The 26,842-nt window shown below is 43.4% G+C and overlaps 1 protein-coding gene across 1 annotated transcript in view; it reads left to right on the forward strand.

Annotated features, from left to right (window-relative positions):
- The window catches only part of LOC147430043 (uncharacterized), a 35,119-nt gene extending 8,599 nt beyond the window's left edge, over window positions 1-26,520 (forward strand). Inside the window, exons 3-6 of the mRNA XM_086496235.1 lie at window positions 24,288-24,381; window positions 25,625-25,707; window positions 25,782-25,935; window positions 26,051-26,520. Coding sequence (XP_086352361.1) covers window positions 24,288-24,381; window positions 25,625-25,707; window positions 25,782-25,935; window positions 26,051-26,286 — 567 coding nt within the window. The 3' untranslated portion in view covers window positions 26,287-26,520. The remainder of the gene's footprint in view (window positions 1-24,287; window positions 24,382-25,624; window positions 25,708-25,781; window positions 25,936-26,050) is intronic.
- The last annotated feature ends 322 nt before the right edge of the window (window positions 26,521-26,842 follow it).

Here is a 26,842-nt window from a genome sequence, read left to right on the forward strand (position 1 = left end):
CACATCCAATAAAACATGCATGATGAATTTGATTGAGTGCTGTTTTGAAAATACTTGAGCATTAGGTATTCTGCTTTCATTTAATTTCAATATTGATGTTCCAAAAGAAAAACATGTCAAGACACTCATTACATGTGTAGGGACACTTGTCAAAGACAAGACAATTCACTTTTGTTCTTTTTACAAAAAAGGGGCAAGACACTTGTGCCAATGCACTTGAGACATGTAAGGACACTAGTCAAAGATAATTTATCGTTTTAGACAAGTGCCAAGACACTTGTGATAATGCTACCACGTAACCTTCTTATTTAAGAGGCAAGTTCATCTATAAAAACAGCCCCTTTTCCCTCATTTTAAAGATCACCTCATTGTTGAAATTACTCTCTAAATCTTAACCCAAGAAGCCTCTACACTACCATCACCATTGCCCTCTACATGTTACCTCGCTCTCTCTCGCCCCCCCCCCCCCCCTTTAAGCTCTACATATTACCTCTCACATTCAAGCTCATATGAGGAAGGAAGACATTGGAGGAAGTGCTACTGAAGTGATCGCATGGAAGGGGAACGCATGATGAAGGCATTGCCAATTTTTTTTCCAGAAAAGGACATTGGTCTTGCGCAATCAACCATTTGTGTGACGCATTGGTAGGCCTTTGGGGTGGCACACAAACGGGTGCGTTTCTCCAACTCTTGCATGTGCTTGTAAGGGCGATACATGCAAACGAGGGAAAACCAATAAGATTGTTTTTTTACTTGTATGATGGTGATTGTCACAAAGTGATGACGTGGCATGACCAACTGGAAGAGAAATGATTGAGTGGACAAGAGATATTGAACCGACCAACTCGAAGAACTTATGTAGCACTTGTTGAACATTCTAACCCAAAAATAACCAAAGCTTGATCTCTAGGACTGTTTTCTGTAAAATGCGCTCACATGTTGACAGGGCAGGCCGCAGATTGAACGGACGCTTTGATTTTGCGTTGCTGTGTTGACGTGGCAGATTGTTGGATTTTCGTAAATTTTTGATAGTTTTATGTGGGGGAGCTTTTCGGTGTTGATGCTTTTGGGTTTTGCAACGCTTTTGATATGATGCTTGTGGGTATCCCTTGTAAGAATAAAAGAGCCCTTTGGTGAAACCGGCGTGTTCAATCCAAAAAGGGCGGTAGATTTTACTTTAAACCTTGATTTAGCTTTCACCCATTATTAGTCGTCTATTTTACCTGTACTTTCAAGACACAACAAAGGGGAGAGGGATACAGGCTGCTAGATTGCACCTGTATGAGTAGACCGACACCAGATTGGCCCTTAACTTAGGCGCCCCTTTCGGTATTTCTTTCTTGTTCAAAAGAGGGAATAAACGCTGTGGTTCCCTACAAGCTGCCCCGCACAAACTCGGCTGAATTTCCACTGTTCCAGCCCGATTTCGGCAGCATAACTGTACTAGAACCCTTCACAGTCAGTATTCCTACGCATTGACTGACTTTCCCGACGCATACGGGCACTTTGCAAAACCTGGCGAGGATCTGCAGCATGCTGAATTCTCTGTTTTCAGCCCTGAAAATGCGCCAGATCACCTGTACAGCGGTCCCCTTGCGTCCTCGAACCTCCTGGGGGTATTAGGGTCCGTTTAGGGCCAAAACCCTAAACCTGCAAAAATACACAGCAGGCTGTAATTTACTGTTTCGGGCTCCGTTTCGCGTGCCGGTCGCATCCGTAGCAAGTCCTCGAGCTCCCGCACCTGTAGGGCTACTTGCCCTTTGAATCGGACGTCTGGCGTGAAACCTCTCCGAATTCACCTGTACCTGCGGGGGGATTAGCCGCTAGCTAATCCAATACCTGTGCAAGAGGCTCTTGCCTCGGCAATCGCGCATGAACCCACACAACTGTACATTGGTCAAATGAAGAGCCCACTAGAGGGGCATAACATACTGCCAAAGGGGAGAGAGAGGGCAGTGCGTAGCGTGCAGGGCATCACTTTTGGCACCGCACTGTACATAGGAGGGAAAGCAAGCACTCCATAGCTCTTAACCTGTGACAAAAGCTGCAAATGAGCCTCTCCTAGCTTAAAATTCAGCGCCAACTCTCTCTTGCATTAGAAACTGCACCAGAATGTGCCACTTGGCACATTTACAAGCATTTTCCCGTTTCGGAGTTGCCGCCTAAAAATATCCCAACCGGTTGCCCATTTGACTTCACGGCAGAGTAAGAAAATGTTCCCTTTGTCATTCCGGAGGTAATGACGTCAACACATTTCAGGTCCCAAAATAGCAGTTCCCTAAATTTTAGGAGATGCTGCCATTGTATCTTTCTAGGTCATCCGACCCTCTTTGTTCACTATGGCCACACCCAGAATTGAAATGTAGCCTCTGTAGCAAAGGATTCCACTTTTGGCTAGTCAATGATCCCACTTGGCTAACCATAGTCCTTGTCCAACCTTAGTGCTCTCTTGCCCTCAGGCCTGGACTCCCTCTGGACAGTTCCACACTAGCTATGCAATGCAGGGCAGTTAGATTTCCCGAGGGGTGTTTCCAAAAAGTGAAAGTAAATAGATAATAAGAAAGAAATCAACAAAAAGGATAGATAGTAGTCACACGCTGGTGACATACCCCCCTCTTGAAATCTCAAACGTCCTCGTTTGCATCTATGTCGTACATGCTTACTGTCAACAATGATGTATTCAACACCTGTCGACACATATACGACACATACATGCTCATTGTCAACCCTGGTGTATTCAACACCTCGTCGACTCATGTATTGCCTGCATGTGAATCCTGTCCCAATGACATAGTGGTAGCTTCGCACTCTGCCATTGCTTTGAGTCACTAACTTTCCAATGACAAAATGGTAGCTGCACATTTTGCCACTGTCTTATAGTACACGTTGGATCCCGTAACACTTTCGAGCATACCCAAACCGACAGTTTAAGAATGCAGTTACACATGTACTCTTCAATAGAAGCAATCATTGTATCCTTGACAAACTGACAAGAAATACTCACTTCTATAGCACTAACCAAACTTTTGGACATTCCATAAGAGCAATTGCCAAACTGACAATCTGTACAGCTCTAACATTCATGTAACAGGTATTTGATTTGAGCTCACTTTAAATACCATGTACATCATTTGTTTCAGAAGCGATTGTCACAGTGACAATCCATTTAGCTTTGAAACTCAAGGGGTCAAGGTAGGTTGCAAATCGAAGGCTTCCAGGTAAAGTGATAACACAGTTGGTGACTCTGCAAGTTCACCTTCTTCCATCCACTTAGCATCCATTGGTGGATTGTTTCTGAACTTTACCAAGTAACGCCTAGCAACCTTGCCTTTCACTTTCCTTTCTTTGTGTGCCAAAATCTGTTCAGGGACCAAGATCTCGTCAAGTTCCTCGACTTCCGGCTGATCTTCAACTGGCATATCTTCTGGCACATCACCCACATAGGGTCTGAGAAGACTCACATGAAATGCATTGTGAATCTTCCAACTGTCAGGCAATTTCAGCCTATATGCAACATCATTGATTATGTCGCATACTTGAAAAGGCCCATAGTAACGCATGCTGAGCTTTGGAAACAGTCTTTCCTTTCCCTTCATCTTCTTTAACCTTGCCTTTTCAAAGCGTAAAAGCACCCAATCACCAAGTGAATATACCACTTCACGACGGTGACGATCAGCTGCTTTCTTTTGTTTTGCCTGAGTCCTTTCTAAGGCCACTTTGACCTTCTTGTACATTTCATCCATGTCCTGAACATACTTATCTGCTTCAAATATCTTGTCCTTTGTATGCAGTATGGGAGGAACTTTCTTGCCACCTTCAACTATCTCAAAAGGTGTCTTGCCAGTTGATGAATGCACTGTATTATTGTATGCATACTCCACCAATGGCAAATACTGCTCCCACTTTTCTTTATGCTCTGACACATAACACTTCAGCAGATCTAGGATAGTAGAATTTGCCTCTTCTGACTGCCCATCTGTTTGAGGATGAAATGACGAAGAGAATTTGAGCTTGGTGCCCATATTCTCAAACAAGCCTCTCCAGAACAAACTTGTCATGCGTGGATCACGGTCGCTAACAATCGACTGTGGCATGCCATGATACTTGAAAATATTGCTCATAAACAAGCGTGCCATCTGATCTGGCTTTATCTTCTTCCTGACAGGAATAAAATGAGCCTGTTTGCTGAATCTGCAAATAATGGTCCAAATACCATCGTTTCCTGTCTGCGTTCTCGGAAGATCAAAGATAAAATCCATAGCAATACTTTCTTATGGTTTATCTGGAATAGGTAGTGGTTGCAATAACCCTGGTGCCTTTTGCCTGTCAAACTTGACCTTTTGGCATATTAGGCATTCTCGCTCAAAGGCAACCACATCCCTTCTCAATGTAGGCCAATAGAAGAATGTCTCAACCGCTTTAACTGTAGCATTGATACCACGATGCCCTGCATACGGTGGGACATGACTCTCTTCCATAACTTTGCGTCGCAATGGCTTTGTGACACACAATCTGCCATGCATCATCATGAACCCGTCTTTAAGAAGATAGTGTTCATGACGTTGTCCTTGCATTAGCTGCTCGAAGACCCTTGCAAAATCTTCTTCATTTTCATACTGTTCTCTCATATCATCAAGTTCATGATGATAAGGAATCGACACAATTGAAATTTGTGGCTTCCTTGACAAGGCATCAGCCACAACATTCTTCTTGCCTTCCACATGCACAATCTGAAAATGGAACATGGACAAGATATTTGCCCATCGCATATGCTTCTCAGATAACTTTGTCTGTGTCAAGAAGTATCGCAAGGTTTGATGGTCCGTTTGGACAACGAAATCTGCACCTAGCAGGTAGTGTTTCCAACTTAAGAGCGCATGAATCACAGCCAGTAACTCTTTCTCATAGACCTGCATGGTCATCTCTGGCCCTTGCAAAATTCTGCTCTCATAGGCTACTACCCTGCCATCTTGCATTAGCACTGCACCAATGCTACTACCGCAGGCGTCACACTGGACCACAAATGACTTCCTAAGATCTAGCAACACAATGACTGGATCTGAAGTCATCTTTTCCTTTAAGAGATTAAAAGCTGAAATCTCTTTTTGTGTCCATCTAAAGGTGACTGCCTTCTTTTGAAGAGCATGTAAAGGTGAAGCAATCTCAGTGAAATTTCGGATAAACCTTTTGTAAGAGGAGCATAGTCCCAAAAAGCTTCGGACATCATGCACCGTCTTCAAATTTGGCCATGACTTGATCGCTTCAACTTTTGCAGGATCCATTCTGACACCATCCTTTGAGACAATGTGTCCCAGAAAGTGAATCTCTTCTAGAAAAAACTCACTTTTCTTTGCATTGATGAGCAACCTATGACTGCGTAGCTCTTTGAACACAATGGCCAAGTGATGCCTATGCTCCTCTTCATTCTTTGAGTAGACTATCATGTCATCAAAGAATGTATCAACAAACTGCTGGTGTGGACGGAAAATTCTGTCCATCATCCTATTGAACGTAGCAGGAGCATTTGTGACCAAAGGGCATCACTAAAAATTCGTAAAGGCCAAACGTTGTTCTAAAAGCAGTCTTGTGCACATCCTCTGATCTAATGCGGATCTGATGGTACCCACTCTTTAGATCTATCCTGCTAAACATAGCTGCTCCTTCTAATTTGTCCATAATATCATCAATTCTAGGTATAGGGAACCTATTCTTGATGGTATTCTTGTTCAATGCACGGTAGTCGATGCATATACGCCATGAGTCATCCTTTTTCTGCACCAACAACACTGGAGAACAGAATGGAGATGAACTGGGCTGAATCAGCCCCTTTTCTAACAACTCCTGTACTTGGCCCATTATCTCTTTCTGCTGAGCCGCAGTAACCCTGTACGGAGGCTTATTTGGTGGGCTACTGCCTGGCACCAAATCTATCGCATGGTCCTCGGGTCTCTCTGGCGGTAATTGAGACGGTAATGAATCGGAAAAACAGTCACTGTACTGTTGTAAAAACATTGACCTTTCTTTATCTAGCACAGATAAATTTGATTCATCACAATCTGACACTTCACGTGCAAAAACCAAGTACGCAGAAAGATGCTTTTTCATTACAGAAGTAATAGCAGAAGCTGATATAGTGGGAATAGACTCCCCTATAAGCTTTACATCCAGAATGTGAGTCTTTCCCCTGCTCTGTACAACGATCTTTTTGTTGTAGGCATCCATGATTCCCTGTACACGAAACAACCAAGGAATACCTAACAACACATCACATCCGTCCAGTGGCATGATGTAAAATTCTTCAGCATCTACATAGGACTGGATTCCCAACTCTGAAGCCAATTCTGGGGAAATAAAGTTGGCTTTGGCACCTGGATCAAAGAAGATAAGCACTGTTTGATCCCTGACCTTTCCCCATGCTCTGCAAAGCTCACTTGCATTTGAATTTGGCTTGTCGCCCACCATATCTGGTACTAGACCAGCCATGGGCTTCTTTCCTTTCTTGTCTTCCTTGTCATCAGAATCAGCTGGCCTTTTCTTTGTAGGACAATTGTAAGCAATGTGGCCAGGTTGCTCACATATAAAGCATTTGTTCTCTGTCCTCAGGACCTTCTTTTGCTCTTCTGACTTGCGAGGAAAACGTCTTTTCCATTTCTTTGCTGGTCCCTTTTCTGATTCAGCCGTAGCTTTATCTTTCCCTGCGTTGGCTGACTCCTGAGTCCCTTTAGGAGCCTCATTGGGAACGTGCTTCTTGGCTGAATTTTTCTTGCCTGATCTTGCCTTGACGCCAGTGTTAAATTCACAATCTTCTCCCTTGAGCAAACCATTGCCAGTGTTTGCTACCTCGATGAGCTGCGTCAAAGTAGTGACTTTTGTCTTTGTACAGTACTTTCTCAATCCTTTAGGTAGGCCACAACAGTATTTTTCAATCTGTTCTGTCAATGGCACAAACCTATAGGAAGTTACTGGAAGTAGAGCTTTCCAAAACTTCCGATTGTAATCATCCAGATTTCTGCAAGTGGCAGCATTTAGTTGGTGCCATTCTGTCATGACATATGCTTCAAAGTCATCAGATAACCATGCTGCTGCAAAAATCTGCTCGAAATAAATCCATGTGGACGGAGCTTGCCCTTGAAGCAATAAAGTTGTCCACCATTGTCCCGCATTCCCTGTCAAGAAAGTGGTTGCCTTGTGGACCTTTGAAGCCTCTATAAAATTTCCCCCTGCATAGGCCTTGTCAAACTGCTGGAGGAATGAGAGAGCCTTTTTCCTGTCATCAAACCTTGTAAAGGTCGTGAATGACACACCTTTGCCACCTTCTTTGTACGGAGTTGGCCTCTCCAGCGGCGTTAAATTGTCATATGGAAGTGACTGAAACATGGGAACACTATTAGGGTTCATCTGTGTTCCTTGGCCGCTATTAACTTGACCTGGAAATGCCATATTTGGCTGCTGATTTGTAATTCCAGCCATACCAAAATTTGCCTGTGGCATCCCAATTTGGCCCTGAGTGCTCTGAAACCCTGGTAGTATGCCCGTGACACTGTACATGGGGTTAGGCATCATCGTTTGAGCACCCCCAAACACTGTTCCTGGCGTGTAACACTGATTTCCAGGTGCATGACCAGCCATGCTCTGGAATATCGATCCACCTCCAAAATAGCCAGGGTGTACTGAAGGTGGTGGGAAGACCTGTTGCATAGCCTGTAGGTTGCTTCCCTGCCCATTAGAACCAGCTATAGGCTGCTGAAAGGTGGCGGGCTGAACTGGTACAGCTTGAAAAATTGGCATCTCAGCCACCTGTTCTTGCACCTTAGGCACAGGTTGTGGAGATTGCATATTCTCCGTCAAGTGTACAGGTGTTTCCATTGACTGTGCGGTATGAATCACCTGTGCTCGAGCCTTAACAGGCTTTTGAATATGATCCAGTGACCCAACTTGCTGAGACGGAACAGGAGGTTGCAGAAAGGCTAAAAACCTCGGGTTCTGCATTACTTGTGTGAACATAGCCACAGCAGTAGCCAACTGGGTCCTGAATATATCGTCATCTGTCTGTGGTGGTCTTGAGGACTCACCCACTTCATGTGTCTGTTGACCCTGTGAAGAGGAAACCTCTTCAGTCACATCATCTGGTCTGTCAGCCATAATTGCAATTCCCTGTGTCTGGTCTATGATCCCCTGTGTCTTCAAGCCCAAAACTGACCAAGGCTCACTTCTATGGGAAAAAGTGATTTAATCCCGTCGATGGAACCATGAAACCGGCGTGTTCAATCCAAAAAGGGCGGTAGATTTTACTTTAAACCTTGATTTAGCTTTCACCCATTATTAGTCGTCTATTTTACCTGTACTTTCAAGACACAACAAAGGGGAGAGGGATACAGGCTGCTAGATTGCACCTGTATGAGTAGACCGACACCAGATTGGCCCCTAACTTAGGCGCCCCTTTCGGTATTTCTTTCTTGTTCAAAAGAGGGAATAAATGCTGTGGTTCCCTACAAGCTGCCCCGCACAAACTCGGCTGAATTTCCACTGTTCCAGCCCGATTTCGGCAGCATAACTGTACTAGAACCCTTCACAGTCAGTATTCCCACGCATTGACTGACTTTCCCGACGCATACGGGCACTTTGCAAAACCTGGCGAGGATCTGCAGCACGCTGAATTCTATGTTTTCAGCCCTGAAAATGCTCCAGATCACCTGTACAGCGGTCCCCTTGCGTCCTCGAACCTCCTGGGGGTATTAGGGTCCGTTTAGGGCCAAAACCCTAAACCTGCAAAAATACACAGCAGGCTGTAATTTACTGTTTCGGGCTCCGTTTCGCGTGCCGGTCGCATCCGTAGCAAGTCCTCGAGCTCCCGCACCTGTAGGGCTACTTGCCCTTTGAATCGGACGAGATTTCTGGCGTGAAACCTCTCCGAATTCACCTGTACCTGCGGGGGGGTTAGCTGCTAGCTAATCCAATACCTGTGCAAGAGGCTCTTGCCTCGGCAATCGCGCATGAACCCACACAACTGTACATTGGTCAAATGAAGAGCCCACTAGAGGGGCATAACATACTGCCAAAGGGGAGAGAGAGGGCAGTGCGTAGCGTGCAGGGCATCACTCCTGGCACCGCACTGTACATAGGAGGGAAAGCAAGCACTCCATAGCTCTTAACTTGTGACAAAAGCTGCAAATGAGCCTCTCCCAGCTTAAAATTCAGCGCCAACTCTCTCTTGCATTAGAAACTGCACCAGAATGTGCCACTTGGCACATTTACAAGCATTTTCCCGTTTCGGGGTTGCCGCCTAAAAATATCCCAACCGGTTGCCCAGTTGACTTCACGGCAGAGTAAGAAAATGTTCCCTTTGTCATTCCGGAGGTAATGACGTCAACACATTTTCAGGTCCCAAAATAGCAGTTCCCTAAATTTTAGGAGATGCTGCCATTGTATCTTTCTAGGTCATCCGACCCTCTTTGTTCACTGTGGCCACACCCAGAATTGAAATGTAGCCTCTGTAGCAAAGGATTCCACTTTTGGCTAGTCAATGACCCCACTTGGCTAACCATAGTCCTTGTCCAACCTTAGTGCTCTCTTGCCCTCAGGCCTGGACTCCCTCTGGACAGTTCCACACTAGCTATGCAATGCAGGGCAGTTAGATTTCCCGAGGGGTGTTTCCAAAAAGGGAAAGTAAATAGATAATAAGAAAGAAATCAACAAAAAGGATAGATAGTAGTCACACGCTGGTGACATTTGGCCTCTCACTCTGTAGAGCATCTGGACACACAATCCTAGAGTAGAGGACCTTCGGGAGTTGTACTTTGTTGTGAGCAATAATAAAGAAATACCGAAAGGGGCGCCAATCTTTGGGCCAGTGCTTCTAGGCGCGTCGTGCCATGTTGACTCTCTCTCTCTCTCTCTCTCTACTAAAGCTCAATGATTTTGAAGTTTTTGGTTGTGTGTTGCTATTGATTTCTCGCTTGGAGTGTTTAAGCCTGTAACAATGATTCGATACTAAATTTTCAGCCTATACACTTGTGGTTGTGGAGGAATAAACATATTTTTGTGAAGGGGCTCGGCAGTTCCGGGTCAATGTTGTGTCACTCTCAATCTTAACTCTCTCTTTCTCTCTCTGATCTGTCTCGCTTAGTCTTCAAGTTATCAATATCTCTTTGCATCTATCATGCTATCTCTATACATATATTCTCTCTCAAGCTCTAATCGGAGATTAGTGTCTATCTTTTATGCAGAAGAGCGAGTTTCATTGGTATTAGAGCGAAGTTATCTTCTCTACCATCCGGGTAATTAAAGGTTGTCTTGGATTTGAAGACTGATGGTACCATAAAGATGCCAAGCCACAAAGAGAGGTCGAGGTTAACAATACTCTATAGTCATTTAAAGGATTCCGCTTCCTTTAAAGGAGAATTCTCCTTGAAGAGTAGCAACTATGAGAAATCAAACAGTCGACATAGAGAAAAGAATCCATCATCATCTCATGCTCACAACCACGGAGAAGATGGATTGACAAAGCTTGAAAAGAAGCTTCTTCAACGCATGATAGAGATGGAGAATTCGTTGTCAAATCTTGACGTGCAAGTGGTGGTCCCTAGTAAGTCATTCGCAAATTAAAAGGTATCTCACTTTGAAAATTTTACTGAAAGTTCTGATCTCGGAGACCCAATTGTGTTTGCCAAGGAATATCTATTAAGGAAGGGCATCGTCAATCTAAACTCCTTCAAAAACAACGGAGCTACGTACAAGGGAGCAGAAGATATACAAATTGAAGAATGAGAAAAAGAAAAAAGAAACCTGCAAGAGTGGGAGACAATCGAAGGCGCCTGCCTTCATCAAAGAATTTGATTTAGGTTTCAAGAATCGTAACCTCTTTGAAGAGTCTGCTTCATCACGTATGAGTGCATCTTAATAAAGTTGCTAGTAATACATTTCATCCATATTCTCAACATATCGATCTGTTTCGGAAATCTTACCTTTTGTGTGCAAAATGAGAAAATCATTTTTGCCACCCTCAACAATCTCAAAAGGTGCTTCTCTTGTTGACGAATGCACTGTATTGTTATATGAATACTCAAGCATGGGTAGATATTGTTCCCACTTCCCCTTATTATTTGACACATAACATTTCAGCATATCTAAGACAATAGAGTTAGCCTCTTCTGACTGTCCATCAATTTGTGGGTGAAATGAGGAGGAAAACCTTAGCATGGTGCCCATGTTTTCAAACAAGCCTCTCTAGTAAAGGCTAGTCATACGAGGATCACGATCATTGACAATAGACTGTGGCATACCATGGTACTTGAAAACATTGTACATAAACAACCGTGCCATCTGGTTAGATTTTATCTTCTCCTTGACAGGAATAAAATGGGCCTGCTTGTTGAACCTGTAAATAATGGTCCATTACTATCATTCCTTGTCGATGTTCTTGGAAGATCAAAGATAAAATCCATAGCAATAGCAATGCTTCCCCATGGCTTATTTGGAATAGGCAGCGGGTGTAACAAGCTCCTTTTGCATGTCTAATTCGATCTCTTGGAAAATCACGCATGCGCGCACAAAGGCATCCACATCTCTCCTCAATGTAGGCCAATAAAAGAATGTCTCGATTGCTTTCATTGTCACATCTATACCACGACGCCTTGCATACGGTGGGGCATGGCTTTCTACCATAACCTTATGTCGTAATGGCCTAGTGACACATAGTCTGCCATGCCTCATGATACAACCATCCTTGAGGAGATAGTGCTCATGGCGTTGCCCATCTTGCAACTGTTCAAAGATCCTTGCAAAATCTTCATCAATAGCATACTGTTCCTTCATGTCATCAAGTTCATGATGATACGGAATTGACACAACTGAAATCTGTGGCTTTTTTGATAACGCATTAGTCACAACATTCACATTCTTGGCTTCCACCGGCAAAATCTGAAAAACCTGCAAGTTCCTACAAGCTGTCCCGCTTTTACCAGGCCGAAAAATGGCCTACTCTACCTGGATTTCGGCAGCATAACCGCAGTAGGAGGCTTCATAGATAAAATCCTTATGCAAAAAGTGACTTTCCCGGCAGATACGAGCACTTTCCCATACGTGGCGAGAATGCAGCACGCTGAATTCTCTGTTTTTGTGCCCCAATAATGCACCAGATCACGTGTACAGTGATCCCCTCGCTTCCCCAAAGCTCTTTGGGGTATGAGGGATCGATTAGGGTCAAAACCCTAAACCTGCAAAAATACACAGCAGGCTGTAATTTACTGTTTCGGGCTCCGTTTCTTGTGTTGGTCGCATTTGTAGGAAGCCCTCGTACTCGCACGGGTAGGACTACTTGCCCTTTGAATCGGACGAGATTTCTCACGTGAAATCTCTCCAAATTCACCTGTACTTGCAAGGGATTAGCAATTTGCTAATCCAGTTGCTGGACAAGAGGCTCTTGCCTCGGCATACGCGCACGAACCCTCACAATTGTACATATAGATGGAAAGCCCTTGAGCTGGGCATTACGATTTTGTATTCAAAAGGGTAGAGAGGTGCGCGAGCGGAATAATTGTGCTACATAAGACAAGGGAGAAGGCAAGCTTTCCATTAAAGCTGTGATCACTTGCACACACTACTCACACACTTGTGTTCGCTTGTAGAGCAAAAATCAGCCTCTACTCTTAAATTGGACGCCCCCTCTTCATGTTGGACTGGCAAATTCATCTGGAGCCGCTAAGTGTCCACTTTGCCTCTTTTGAGTTAAATTCCTAGCTACCCATCGACTTATAAAGTGTAGTGAGGGGCCTAAATGACTTTGAATTGAGCCTAGACACCCTTTTACTTCTCGGATTTCAATGCCTACTGGCCCGACCATCTCGTGGTGACCTGCCCTTCTCGATTGTGGGTGAAACTCTCGGCTGTAAGGCGTTTCACAGTGGCCACACAATGTCCGACCATTTGTGACTTCAAATAGAGGGTGTCACAAAGTGATGACGTGTTTGCTCGGGAGCCGAGCTGCTGAAAACCCTAATGTTGGAAACCCTAACCCTAAAAACCCTAATTTTTGCCAGAAAGCCTAACCCTAAAAGCAGCAGTTGAGATTCCGTGAAATGCATTGGCATGATGACGTGGAACCGTACACAATCCTTAGAAAATTGCGCTGGCATAATTGTGTGGGTTGCTTTTTGGCTCTACGCAATTCAAGAGAGAAAGAGAGAGAGAATACTTGCTTTATTTTCCTAAAGCTCGAGAGAGCTTGAGAGAGGAAAGAGATTTTGCTTTTATTTTAGGCTTTTGATCTGAAGCTTTTGGGGCTCGGCTTTTGGCATCCCTTGTAATTTAAATAAGCGATGAGGGCTCACTCTCTTGAGAGCATCTGGACGCAGAGTCTGAGAGTGAAACCCTAACCGCTCTCTTGTACTGTGAACATTGATCAATACATAAAGAAATACTGAAAGGGGCGCCAGTCTTTGGGGCCAATATCTCTAGGCATGGAACTCCGTCGGGCCAATGCAAATCTATTGTGAATTGTGAACTGTTTTGAAGTGGTTCATTGGTGCTGTCGTGATTGATTCTCGACTTGGAGTATCCAAAGCCTGCTACAGTGGTATCAGAGCACGGCCGATTTCTCTTCTACAAGAAATCCGATCCCCAATATTTTTTTCCGCGGCACCTATGGCTTCACGCAAGGATCAGTCGGCTCCCTTTGCATCTGGAGATGTGGACAAGGATCACAACGAAGATTCCGATGGCTCGCCTCAGCCTACTCAGGTGGAGCAACGAGAGATGAAGCGCCGTCAATTGATCCCCCGAAACCCGCTCTCAAGAAACCTTTCGATCACAAGCAATATTCAGAGAAGGAATTAGAAGAGGTGGTTGATGCACGGATTGCTCAGTTTTTTGACGCGCATAAGAAACCCAAAAAGCACTGCAAAAAGCAAAAGAAAGGCACCGACTTTCCGGGTTATTTGGGTCGTCAGTCGACATTTGACAAAGCAAAGAAACAGAAGAAGCGTGCTCGATTTAAACAAGTACCCAATTCCTCTTCTTCTTCTTCTGACAGTTCTTCTAGCTCTTTAGATTCGAGCGAAGAAGACAGAAAAGGCAAAAAGCAAAGCAAGAAACAAGGCTTGAGAAAGTGCAAGAAAAAGGCAAAGAAGTCTAAATCTCGCCCAGTGAGTGACGATTCTACAGAGGACTCGTCTATAGATAGTTCAGACTCCGATGACGGAAAATTATATGCAAACAAGAAGAATTTCTATAAAGCCAACCAGTATGACTTTCTGGAAGATAAAAGCAAGAAAGTCCGAGAGTTTAAGGTGGATAGTCGATCAAATATGACAATTTTTCAGGATACAAAGATGCTTCGAAGGCTTTGTCTTTTACACGGCAGTTTGACATCGCTTTCACGAGAGGACGCTACTCAGAGCACTCCAAGATTCAGAGAGTTGCCTTTTATTTTAAGGGGAATGCTCGAACTTGGTGGTCCACGCTTCTTTTAAACAAGACTGCGCTAGTTAAATGACTGAAACTTAAGAAGCTTTTTATTTCTTCTTGGTTGACGCAAGAGTATGAACGCGATATACGAGCTGCTTGGAACAATCTTCGGATGACCAAGAGAGATACAGTGGATGCTTACTGTGAGAGATTCTGGAGCTCTTTTCTACCCGCCTCTTGAAACAAGAAGATCTCGTTCAGAGAGTAAATTGAGCGTTCACCTTGGGTCTACCTACAAAGATTCGAGATCACTGCTTGGAACAGAAGTCAGCTTCTATTCAGGAGTTGATGAGTCATGCGAAGCGGGGCTTTGCCATTCACTCTGGCAGTCTGACGTACCCCACCGATGAGGTCATGGCATAACGAGCCGAACAAGACTTCTGGAAATGAAAGTAGAAAGAGGAAGAGCAACCCAGAGAAGAAGGATGCACGACCCAAGCTTACTCCTCAGGAGAGAGCTCGCTTTATCAGGGAGGGGAAGTGCTTTGGATGCGGGGAATATGGACATATCTCCTCGAAGTGCCCTAAAAAGACACAGAAAGGACAGAATGATAAGGACGACGACAGGCTTGAGAGTTCGAGAGCAGTTGAGGAACGTGGAAGAAAAGGCAAGATGAAAACAGGACTGGTTCCAGATTGTGTGGGTATCGATCCCAACACCATGGACAAGAGTACAGAACTTTGCCGAGCTTGGGGCAAAGTGAAAGATCAAGAGGCCATGATCTTCTTTGATGGAGGAGCCAAGGCCAACTTCATTTCACTGGAATTGGCGGAGCGGCTCGAGACACTCCTGATCGGATGGGACCACTTGCGGAGGCAATTCTAGCGGCACCCGGCAGGGACGTAGCCATTACACATGCCATTGGCAAACTTCGGTTGAATTGTCAGGGGTATTTGGGACATGAGGACTTCTTCATAATGCCTTTGGAGGATTGTGATGTTCTCTTAGGGATTTCCTGGTACCACAAGAACAACACCGTGGTCGATTATGGGGCGAGGAAAGTGACATTGACTATAGAGAACGGCGAGAACGGTAGAACCATTGTACTTGATATTAAACTTAAGGGCAAGTCTGTCTCTATTGTATCGGCTTCGGCCATTTCTAAATTAATGAAATCCAATCTGTTTGTTTACTCGATCTTTATGAAAGAATTGAGCGATGAAGATAGGACAAATATGTTAAAGAACGCCAAGATTTTCTCCTCTCTCACGTCGATTGCTTCTCAGAGGGCCTACCAAGCGAGTTACCACCTGCTCGTCCTGAAGATCATATCATTGATATGATACCTGGATGCACACCACCGAACCGGCCACCTTATCGTGTGAGCCCCGAGCACAGAATGAAGAGATTATGAACCAAGTGAAAGACCTCTTGGAAAAGGGTCTTGTCGAGCCTAGAACTTCACCGGATTGCTCTCCAGTGTTGTTGGTTATGAAGAAAGACGGATCTTGGAGAATGTGCATCGATTATAGAGCTCTCAACAAAATTACCATCAAGAACAGATTTTCGATTCCTAGGATTGATGATATACTCGACAGATTACAGGGATCCTCGTGCTTTAGCAGGATTGATCTGAAGAGTGGATATCATCAGATCAGGATCGTGCCTGGAGACGTCTACAAGACAGTTTTTCAGACGACTTTTGGGTTATTTGAGTTTTTGGTGATGCCTTTTGGCTTAACCAATGCTCCTGCGACATTTAATCGGATGATTGACATGATTTTTCGAGAGTACATGCTATTTGTTGGCATGATATCATTGTTTTCTCCAAGAATGAGGCAGAACACAGAGATCATCTGCTTCAGGTCTTTCAGGCATTACGAGATCACAAGTTAGTGATTAATGCAAAGAAAAGTGAATTTTTCCTACCAAAGATACACTTTTTGGGACACATTGTCTCAGCAGCAAGAGTGCAAATGGATCCTGCCAAGATAGAGACTATTCGTGATTGGCCCGATTTGAAGAATGTCCACGAAGTTAGAAGCTTCTTGGGACTGTGTTCGTACTACAGACGGTTCATTCGAAAGTTTGCAGAGGTTGCTTCCCCTTTGCATATCTTGACACAGAAAGGAGTCCCTTTCTCGTGGGGATCCACAGAGGTGACTGCTTTTCAAAAATTGAAAGAGAAATTGACTACAAGACTAGTTTTGACTTTGCCTGACTTGCAGAAGCCATTTGAAGTATATTGTGATGCTTGTGGTCGTAGTCTGGGTGCGGTCTTAATGCAAGAAGACCATGTCATTGCTTACGAGAGTTGATTGTTCTCAAGGCTAGAGATGACAACACAAATTTATGAGAAAGAGCTTTTGGCGATTATGCATGCTCTTACTCAATGGCGGCATTACCTACTCGGAGCGGATTTTGCTGTCTTTACAGACCATCAGAGTTTTCACTACTTCTTGTCACAGAAGCAACTTTTGAAAAAGTAGATGCAGAAGGCGAACATCTTGTCACAGTTTCACTTCCAGATTGTCCATGTTCAGGGACAGAGGAATGTGGTGGCGGATGCTTTACCTCGGAAGCCGTTGGTTCTGGCTATTTCCGCGATACATCATAGGAGCTTCGAGGATATGGTTGATCAGTATGCCACAGATACAGATTTTGTAGATGTTTTCACACGGATACATGATAGGGAGACTGTAGCGGGATATTCCATTTGGGATGGCTACTTGATGAGAAAAACCATGTTGTGGGTTACACAGTCGTTGAGGGAAAAGGTTATGACCGAATGCCACTGTCCACCTCTTACGGGTCATCGTGGCATTGCTACCACCATGAAAGGGGTAGATAGATACTTCTTTTGGCTGAGACTCAAAAAGGATGTGGAAGAGTATGTGCGTAGTTGCGTAGTAGGCCAGAAGGTTAAGTTTGACAGGCATAAAGCACAGGGATTGTTACAGCCTTTACCCATACCCACCCGCCCCTGGGAAAGTACTGCAATGTATTTCATTTTTGATCTCTCGAGAACACAGTGTGGTCACAATGGTATCTGGACTGTTATTGACAGCTTTAGCAAACAAGCTCATTTCATTCCAGTGAAAAAAACAGCCAAGCCGGATCGCTTAGCGAGACTGTTTGTGGCCCAGATCTTCAGATTACATGGCATGTCTGAGACGATTGTCTCCGACAGGGACCCTAGATTTACGAGTTTGTTTTGGAAGGCAATTTGGGAGAACATTGGCACGCGGTTGCAGTTCTCATCATCGTTCCACCCGCAGATTGACGGGCAATCTGAGATTGCCAATTCAGTGGTTCTAGATTTATTGAAGTCTTATATCTCGGATCAGAAGACTCAATGGGAAAAGTACCTACCTTTGGTGGAATTTGCCTACAATAACACAATACACTCTTCGACGGGGAAGACGCCACTTGAGATTGTTGAAGGTGCTGCGAAGGTTCCACCCTTCCTAAGCACGAAAGATAAGATCTTTGAAGCGGATGAATATACGCAAGACTTAGATACGACTTTTGCCAAGGTTCGCGAGACTTTGCAGGAGTCTCAAGAACGACAGAAAAAGGCAGCGGATCGCCATCGTCGCGACTTGAAATTGAAGGAGGATGATTGGGTGCTCTTACGTTGTGAGAAGGCACGCCTACGAAAGAAAAAGGGAAAGGAGAGGCTTTTTCCAAAGCTTAGTATGCGATACTACGGACCTTTCCAGATCACTGAAAAGATAAATGATGTCTCCTTCCTACTAAGCTGCCTGATACTTGGAGGATTCACAATGCATTTCATGTGAGTCTCTTGAAACCTTTTAAAGGTGATGTGCCTGATGATGGGGAGCCGGATGAGCACCTGAAGTGGAAGAGAACGAGATCCTTGTTCCTGAACATATTTTGGTACATAAGGATACGAAGAATAAAGGTAAAGTCCAAAGGCGGTTCTTGGTTAAGTTCAAGAACTATCTTGCATTGGATGCAAAGTGGATGGAGGAGGAGGACCTGACAGATACTCCTCAGATTGTGAAACTTTACCTCAATGCTTTTGGTTTAGCATAGTCTATTCCAAATGGAACCCAGAATTCAGCTTGGCTGGAGATCTGGTGCAGTGGGATGCACAAGAGGGGAGTCACTCCGCTCCTTTGTCAATAGATGCCTTGATTTAGATACTAGAGTCATTGATGTCTCTTTGAGCTTCAGGGATATTGAAAGCTGACAGTATTCTGTTGGATGACTTTATGAAATGGAATTCCTGATTATGATACTGATTTGTTCTTGATTTCTTTGAAGTGCAGGAATTGATAAGACGAAATGATTGCAGCATTTTGGTCTAATTGATCTCGAATAGACATGGTTGCAATAGGGGTTAGTCAATCGGACATCGATGAGATCTAGTTGCGATTGCTAGCTACATTGCCGATAAATCATGGTCTAAGATCCAAATGAATGTTGAATGTCATGTGATGTCCTGCGATGTCGTGTGATGTGACTGTCGATTGGTACATGTGCTAGATGTGTGATCCTAGTACGTAGGTACTAACAATCAGTGTTTGCTAAGACGGTTTATGGCCTCTGTTTGTTTTGCAGGCGTAATCGAGGGCGATTACAATGCTTTCAAGAGGGGGGTATGTCACAAAGTGATGACGTGTTTGCTCGGGAGCCGAGCTACTAAAAACCCTAATGCTGGAAATCCTAACCCTAAAACTTGCAAACCCTAATTTTTGCCAAAAACCCTAACCCTAAAATCTGCCATGACCTAATCCTAACCCTAACCCTGACCCTAAAAAGCAGCAATTGAGATTCTGTGAAATGCGTTGGCATGATGACGTGCGGAATCCTCCGGAAATTGCGTTTGCAGAATTGCGTGGGTTGCTTGTTGGCTCTATGCAATCCAAGAGAGAAAGAGAGAGAGAATACTTGCTTTATTTTCCTAAAGCTCAAGAGAGTTTAAGAGAGGAAAGAGCTTTTGCTTTTATTTTAGGCTTTTGATCTAAAGCTTTTGGGGCTCTGCTTTTGGCATCCCTTGTAATTTAAATAAGCGGTGAGGGCTCACACTCTTCAGAGCATCTGGACGCAGAGTCCGAGAGAGAAACCCTAATCGCTCTCTTGTATTGTGAACATTGATTAATACATAAAGAAATACCGAAAAGGGTGTCAGTCTTTGGGGCCAATATCTCTAGGTACGTAACTCTGTCGGGCCAGTGCAAATCTATTGTGAACTGTGAACTGTTTTGAAGTGGTTATTTGGTGCTGTCTGTTTGATTCTTGACTTGGAGTGTCCAAGTCTGTTACAGAGGGTCCCAAAAATTGTATAAAAATCAAGGGAAAGAAACCAACAACTAAGGTTAGTGGTTGCCACGGCCTCCTGACAACTAGACTCTGTGGGACCCATTGACTTTGGTCTCATGTTGAGATAGATCCATAAGCATATGTCTATATTCTAACTCTTGTTCCTGTTTATTGTCCCACGTTAAATGATCAATTTAATACGAGAAAATCATTTGGGCTAGTTAGATATTAATTTTTATGACAGGTCTATCCTATGGTCTAGTAATCTAGGAGGAGACATACCTGGAAGGTTATCATGAAAAACATCTTGAACTCATCAAGAAGCTTTCCCTTTGCTTAGTCAGGCTCATGTTTTAATTCATTTGCAAAAATTATAAAGGTCTCATATCCCTGTCTAAGTCCCCTTATCAATCTCAGGGTCGAAATAAGAATAGATGCTTCTACAAGACTTCAAGTTTCATGAGTCCATATTGTAAGGTGGAGCGGATGTGAATGCTGAACTTTGCTCAAGATGAGTGCTCCGAGCTGTGCTTAAGGGTTCCTTTTACTTACGGAAGGGAGAGCCTTCCGTTCCTTTAGTGAGAGAGTGCAAATGATCCCAAACAAGTGGGTAAACATTGTGCATAAAGGTGCTGAGACTGAGAGATAGAGAGAGAAGAATATGACACCAGAATGTTGTCAAACCCTCCTCCAAAGGCCCCACTCTCTATGGCGATAGCGGTCTACTATTGATTGCACAAATCTCTACAATGCAATGGACTAGCCGACGATGTCGACGACGATGAGGACAGCGAGGAGACGGGCTGAAAACTGAAAATGCTAATGGCTGAAATCTGCAAATCTTGTATCTGTTGAATTCTGACTCTATGTCGGTGACGACGGCGGTGACGAGGATGCGATGACGATGCGTTGAAAACGCAGATGCTGAAATCTGCGAATAGCGGGCTCAATCTGCAAACGTTGGTTGATTTGACCGTGCGGCGAGGATCTGCTTCGGGAAGGTGAGATCAGTGAGGTTTGGGGGCTGTGGTACAGAGTCTAATCGCTGAAAATGCAAAACGCTGATGCTGTCGTGCTCTTGTTGCCAAGGAACTGCAAAAACGCTAGGTTGGTTGCTGTCCCAAAACCGCCAGGGCTGATGTTGAAAAACGCTAGACAATCTGTTGTGGAACTGCTATCGCCAGGTTGATCTGCAACTAAAAAACACTGGGGCTGATCTCCACTTGATGAAAAACGTTGGCTAGTCTTTGGTGGCTGAAAACGCTAGGTTGCCTGCCCGGGGGTCTTGCTGAGAAGGTGCATTGTCGAACACTTGGTTGGTCGTTGGTGGTTGAAAATGCTATGTTGCCTGCCCGGGGTTCTTGCTGAGAAGGTGCACTGTGGAACACTTGGTCCCTACTACCTCTTTTGCCAGAAAGTGCTAGCGCTAGATTTTCTTATATATCTGCTTAGCCAATTTGCCCTACCCAGTTTCTCAACAAAGTCGATTAATAATAATAAGTGACAAATGGCTAAAATAGGGAAAATGGGTTCTATGCACTGTAAATTGCTCTTGATGGGTATTGACTATAATCTGATGATCATGCTGTGTGCAACCAGTGGATATGCATCTACTCTAAGTGCCTGAACATGCACGGTCTACAAAGAGACTCACAAAAGTGTCATAACACTTCCTAAGCTATGCTAACTGAACCATTGTCATGAAGTAGCTTGTCCACCTAGCTGCACATAGGGTTAGATGTGCACGTGACACATTGATTGCCTTTGCGCGCACCACTTATTTGACAATGTTAACTCAGCCTCACTCCTAGCCTCCAACCTTTGCCACATCCGGCCTGCAACCTCCGCCACCATAGGACCACATGCTTAAAGCGGTAAATAGGGGACACTACTTTGGCTTCTTTGCTTGAACTAACTTCGTCAAAACAACCAATGTTGGCTTCAAGCTTTGTGTAGACCTTCGAAACGGGTAGGGAGCGCTTGCATTGAGCAGGGAGGCTTGGTAATCGAGTAGGGTGGATCTTGTTGTGGATTTAATGTATGCTCATGTTTGTGCTCCATGGACGTGCATTCACCATAGGCGAGCAATAAAGTAGATTAAGGCAAAGTTGATAAAGTAGATTAAGGCAAAGTTGACTTTCCAAGGCTGGACACTTAAGGCCGTCTGATTAGGGTAAAGGACAATGGCCTAGATCATGCCAAGCGGCCATATGTAAGCTTGACGAACCGCAATAGCACGTTAGGCTTACCAAGTAAACATGCATGATGACTTGCCTTGAGTGCTGTCTTGAAAATGCTTGAGCATTAGGTGATCTACTCGAAATGAGCTTTTGTTTGATTCCCATACTGAATATTTTGTTATCATTCTAGAATGTTCTAGAAGCTTCTAGTCAAGGCCTAGAAAGAATCTAGGAGTATTTCAAAATAACAAGTGTTAAGACACTTGTTACATGTGTAAGGACGCTTGTTAAAGACAAAAGTACATTCTTTAAAATACAAAAAAGGGTAAGACACTTGTGCCAAGACACTTGAGACATGCAAGGACACTTGTCAAAGATAATTTATCTTTTTAGACACTTGGCAAGGCACTTGTGATAATGCTATCAACTAACCTCATTATTCAAGAGGCAAATTCATCTATAAAAACAACTCCTTTTCCCTCATTTTAGAGATCACCTCATTGCTGAAATTACATTTTAAATCTCAGCCCAAGAAGCCTCTACAATCGTAGCAGCTACGGTACGGGACGAAACGTTTTATACGCGGTGTACTAATACGCGTACTAGATGTATTTTTGAGAATAAAAAATAAAATAAGTCAACTTTTTTAGATATGATACTTTAATAAGGAAAATGAAGCGATTCATGGACCTCGCAAAAAAACGTTAGAATAGAAAACGTTATGAAACGTATTGTACGTTACAATGCGGGACGTCGTGTATTCTAAATGAAATACGCGTATTTTAGCTGCTATGTCTACAATATCGTCACCATGGCTATTTACATGCTACAACCTACCTCTCTCTCTCTCTCTCTCTCTCTCTCTCTCTCTCTCATACTTACGTGAGGAAGGAAGACATTGGAGGAGGTGCTACCGAAGTGATCGCACGGAAGGAGAACGCACGAGGAAGCCATTGCTAAATTTTTCTTCATTAAAGGACATCACTCGCGCATTCAACCGGTTGTGTGACCCATTGGTAGGCCTTTGTTGTGGCACGCAAACGGGTGTGTTTCTTCAACTCTTGTATGTGCTTGTAAGGGCGACACATGCAAAGGAAGGGAAACCAACAAGATTGCTTTCTTACTTGTTTGATGGTGATTCCATTTTCAGTATTCAGCCTATACACTTGTAATTTTGGAGGAATAAACATATTCCTATGAAGGGGCCCGACCATTTTGGGTCAATGCTCTGTCACTCTCCATCTTCTCTTTCTATCTCTCTAATTTCTCTCTCTCTGTCTTTCAAGTTATCCATTTCTCTCCGCATCTATTATGGTATCTCTACACAAGACCCTCTCTCTCAAGCTCTAACCAGAGATTTGGTGGTAATAAGCTTGCGGTGTGTCAAGGGCGAGTTTCTTCTCTCTCCCTCTCTACTTTTGTGCATCAACAACCTTGACAAGATAGATATGCTCAAAAGACAATTAAAATTTCTCTAGAGAGAAAGCCCTCTCTAGAGAGAGAATCAATGTCAAGACCTGGCTGTAGATACCTAGTCTACTATGACCTATCTACTATTCGGTGTGGAGCTGATGGCTTGTGGATTTTTGTTATGATTTTATAACTTACAGTTTTCTCTTACTTGACAAATGCTAGCCTTTATCATGGTTGTGTATGCCCATCACCTCCAGAGGGCGATAGAAACTCAATTCGTTGGTTTTATAAAGTACATTCAAAGCATGAATGAACTCTATACAAACTTGCACCTACTTTGGGCATGGGTGACGCGAGTAGGGATGTCATAGCTGTTTTCCATGCTATGCATGATAAAGGTGATAATCTTATTCTTCCCGTTTGGACAAGCAATGAAGTTGAGGTCGCATATTGTGAAGTCTTGAAAACATTTCTCTTTTTTTTTTTGATCTTTAGGTAAATTGTTTACGTTTTTTGAATTGTTCGTCTTCTATGTTTACCCTCTTACAAGGGGTAATTATTCAAGACAATTTTGAAAAATATGTGATCTTTTCCATGGTAATAAGACTTATCAATTTGGAATGTTTATGTCAGCCAGTGGTAAAAGTTTGGAGCTCCAGAGCTCACTTAATATCTCACTCAGTGCCTCAATGATTTTCCATTTAATAAAATATAGTTTCAAAATGTTACACTGGATACTTGAGAGTAATTAGGAAAATAGAAAAGCCCGACTGGCCTACCGGCTCTATTGGTTTTTGCAGGTCGCCATCATGATCATGTTTCTCTTGATTTTGTGTTTTATGCAATGGCTTTAGCCATTCTTTTAATTTGTAACTGCAGTGTGTAAATGAAACTCTTTCTCCTATCAAATGTCTCTTTGCTTTCAAACTGCGTGAACATAGTCTTTTTTGTAAAATTTTTAGACCGTACACTCGGATGTAACTGATACACGTTTGTTTCAGGCGGTTGCAAAGGAAGTCAATGAGAAGTACGGGCGCTTGGATTTGATTGTGCACTGTGCTGCTGAATTCATAATACCAGATGAAATTTTACCAGGTCTGTGTTTGTGGGGTTTTTTGAAAGTTGATACAGTGGTAGTCTTAAATGCCTTTGTTACTGCTCCATTGTTTTCATACTATTAAAAAACTTTAAATTGGCAATGAAACAAGGATTCTAGCTTGATGATTCTACCGACCTCCATGTTCCTGCATTCACTGTTGCTCCCTCTTTGTAGAAAGACTGATACGCTCTGTCTTTTGTGTTTTACTTTTATTGAAAGTGTTTTTCGTAGTGTCGATTTGCAATAATTTCTGGTATGAAGCAAAAAATAGAAGCATTTTTGCTCTCCCTTAGTTGTGCTGAAATTGACTTCAAGCTGGATTGCGCGCAACTGGAAGAAATTAGTCTAGTTATTGACTTTATTGAATTCGAAGGTTATGATTGATATCACCTAGCGAATTGTTTGAGGTCAGCTTAGGAGCTTATGGGTTGTAGTTTGGTGTTAAATTGGCCAGCATATGGGCATTGCATGCTAGTTGGAGGAAGCCTTTTCTTAGGCCATTTTTTTTGCTGTTAAGCAATTGTTTTTTGACCGTTCGCTTTCACAAAGTACTTAGGAGAGCACTATTTGGCAGTTCAAGATAGAAGGCCTTTGAATTTGGCTAGTCATATCCTTGGAAGAGATCACTTCCAGAACATATAACTGTTGGCGTGGAAGTCTTGTACTTTGCACTCCATAAATCAATGAGTCAACCTCCCACGAAGATCCTTTTGAGCACGATTTGTGTGTGCTCTGAGCTCTCTGTACAGGGGCACATGCGCTCACATTCCAAATTCCAACATAACCTTTGTGAGGCCTTTTTTATTTTGTCATAGACTTTTATCCTGAATCTAGTTTGCGCTGAAGTTCAAATTCCAGTAATTTGCACTTTGAGCATCATTTCTCTGTTGGCTGCATTTAAATATCTACGAGTATTCCCTCTCAAAGCCCTCTTGTCAGTATATAGTACCATTTGCTGTAGCCTGTGCTATTTTTTGAGACCTCAATCAGAGCTCATTGTGTCATGTTTCTTTCAAATTGTGCTATATTGATTGGTATAATGCCTCTAGGGGTGCCGTGGCATTGGTACATTATTTTTTAACCTTGTTCTCTGAAGCTTGAGTTGGCATGGTTTGGAGCACTAAAGGGATATCAATTCATTCTTGTGGTGGTGTGACATAGTTGTCTGTCTGTCTTAGACGGGTATTAGTGCACGACTTTGTCATCTGCTCCTTTTTGAATGTTGTGTCATGAATGCAGAGTTATATCTGGAGGAGCTTGAACCTGATATTGCAATGCGTTTGTTTGAAGTAAATGCTGTTGGCCCAGTCCTTGTGACTAAGGTAAATGCTTAGAGAGTTTTGATATCTTTTATGAGCTGCGGTTTGTTGTTATTTTCGACTGTTGGATCATGCAGCACTTTTGGGAGCTTCTCAAAATTGGCCACGGCACACACACTGGCAGGGCTGGAGCTGTGGTGGTTATGATGGGTCACAAATGTTCTTCAATGAAGGATAATACCTTTGGAAGCTGGTATAGCTATCGAGCGTCAAAAACAGCTTTGAATATGTGTAAGTTCTCCAGATTGTCTATGTGTTACATCTAGCTGCACATTTAATTGTAGATTTCATTATCAATCTTGCATGCTGATGATAGCTAATTCTGAGCAGCGTTTGGAAAATGCAGTTACAAGGAACATGGCAATGGAAGCGGAACGCCGAAAAGATCCAATCCTTTTCACCATCATACATCCGGGAGTTGTGAACACTTTGCACTCAAAGTTCTATGCACCTAAGGTGCCCAATATGAAGCTTTTTCAGCCGGACTATGCTGTTGAAAGGCTATTAGGAATTTTGAACAAGGTCAGGCTGGAGGATAACAGCAGGTTCAGCTCATGGGATAGGCAGGAGGTGCCATGGTAGAACATTCAGAAGAAAAGGATGTGCTCTTGAAGCGAAGTAGCATGCGGCTGTTCCTTGGAATTTCGACGAGCTGCCGAGGAATCTGCTATGCTATCCTCCACCAGAACCTGTGTAGGCTTTAACTGTCTGCTATATATGCTGCAGGTAGCTCCCATAGCCCCTTATGAGCTTGCATGCACAAGTGACAATCTTGACATCAAGCTGGGGTAAAACTTCATGCATGGCAGTTCCTCACTAGGAAGATAGAATCTGAGTTGTCATCCTTTCTTTTGAGGCTTATGAAGAGCCTTTTATTCGTTTGAGGCGCGAGGATTATTAACCCATTTGAGGGGGGCTCTGTGTTTAAGTGGCATGGTATGGGAGCTTTGATGCTTGTAAGCTATCTTCCCAACTGCCCACATTATGAGAATTTTCAGCTGTTATTATTTCTGGAATGTAAAGGTCTTTCCCTGTATTTCTTAGAAGAATTTTTTCCGTTCTAAGTATTTTTTTTTGGCATAATTATTAAAGCTATGAGAATTTGCAATATGTTAAGTGGTGTATGCCTCCTCGTGCT

Source organism: Adiantum capillus-veneris, chromosome 22 (assembly GCF_014529385.1).
Source record: "Adiantum capillus-veneris isolate H3 chromosome 22, ASM1452938v2, whole genome shotgun sequence".
NCBI classification, from domain to species: domain Eukaryota; kingdom Viridiplantae; phylum Streptophyta; class Polypodiopsida; order Polypodiales; family Pteridaceae; genus Adiantum; species Adiantum capillus-veneris.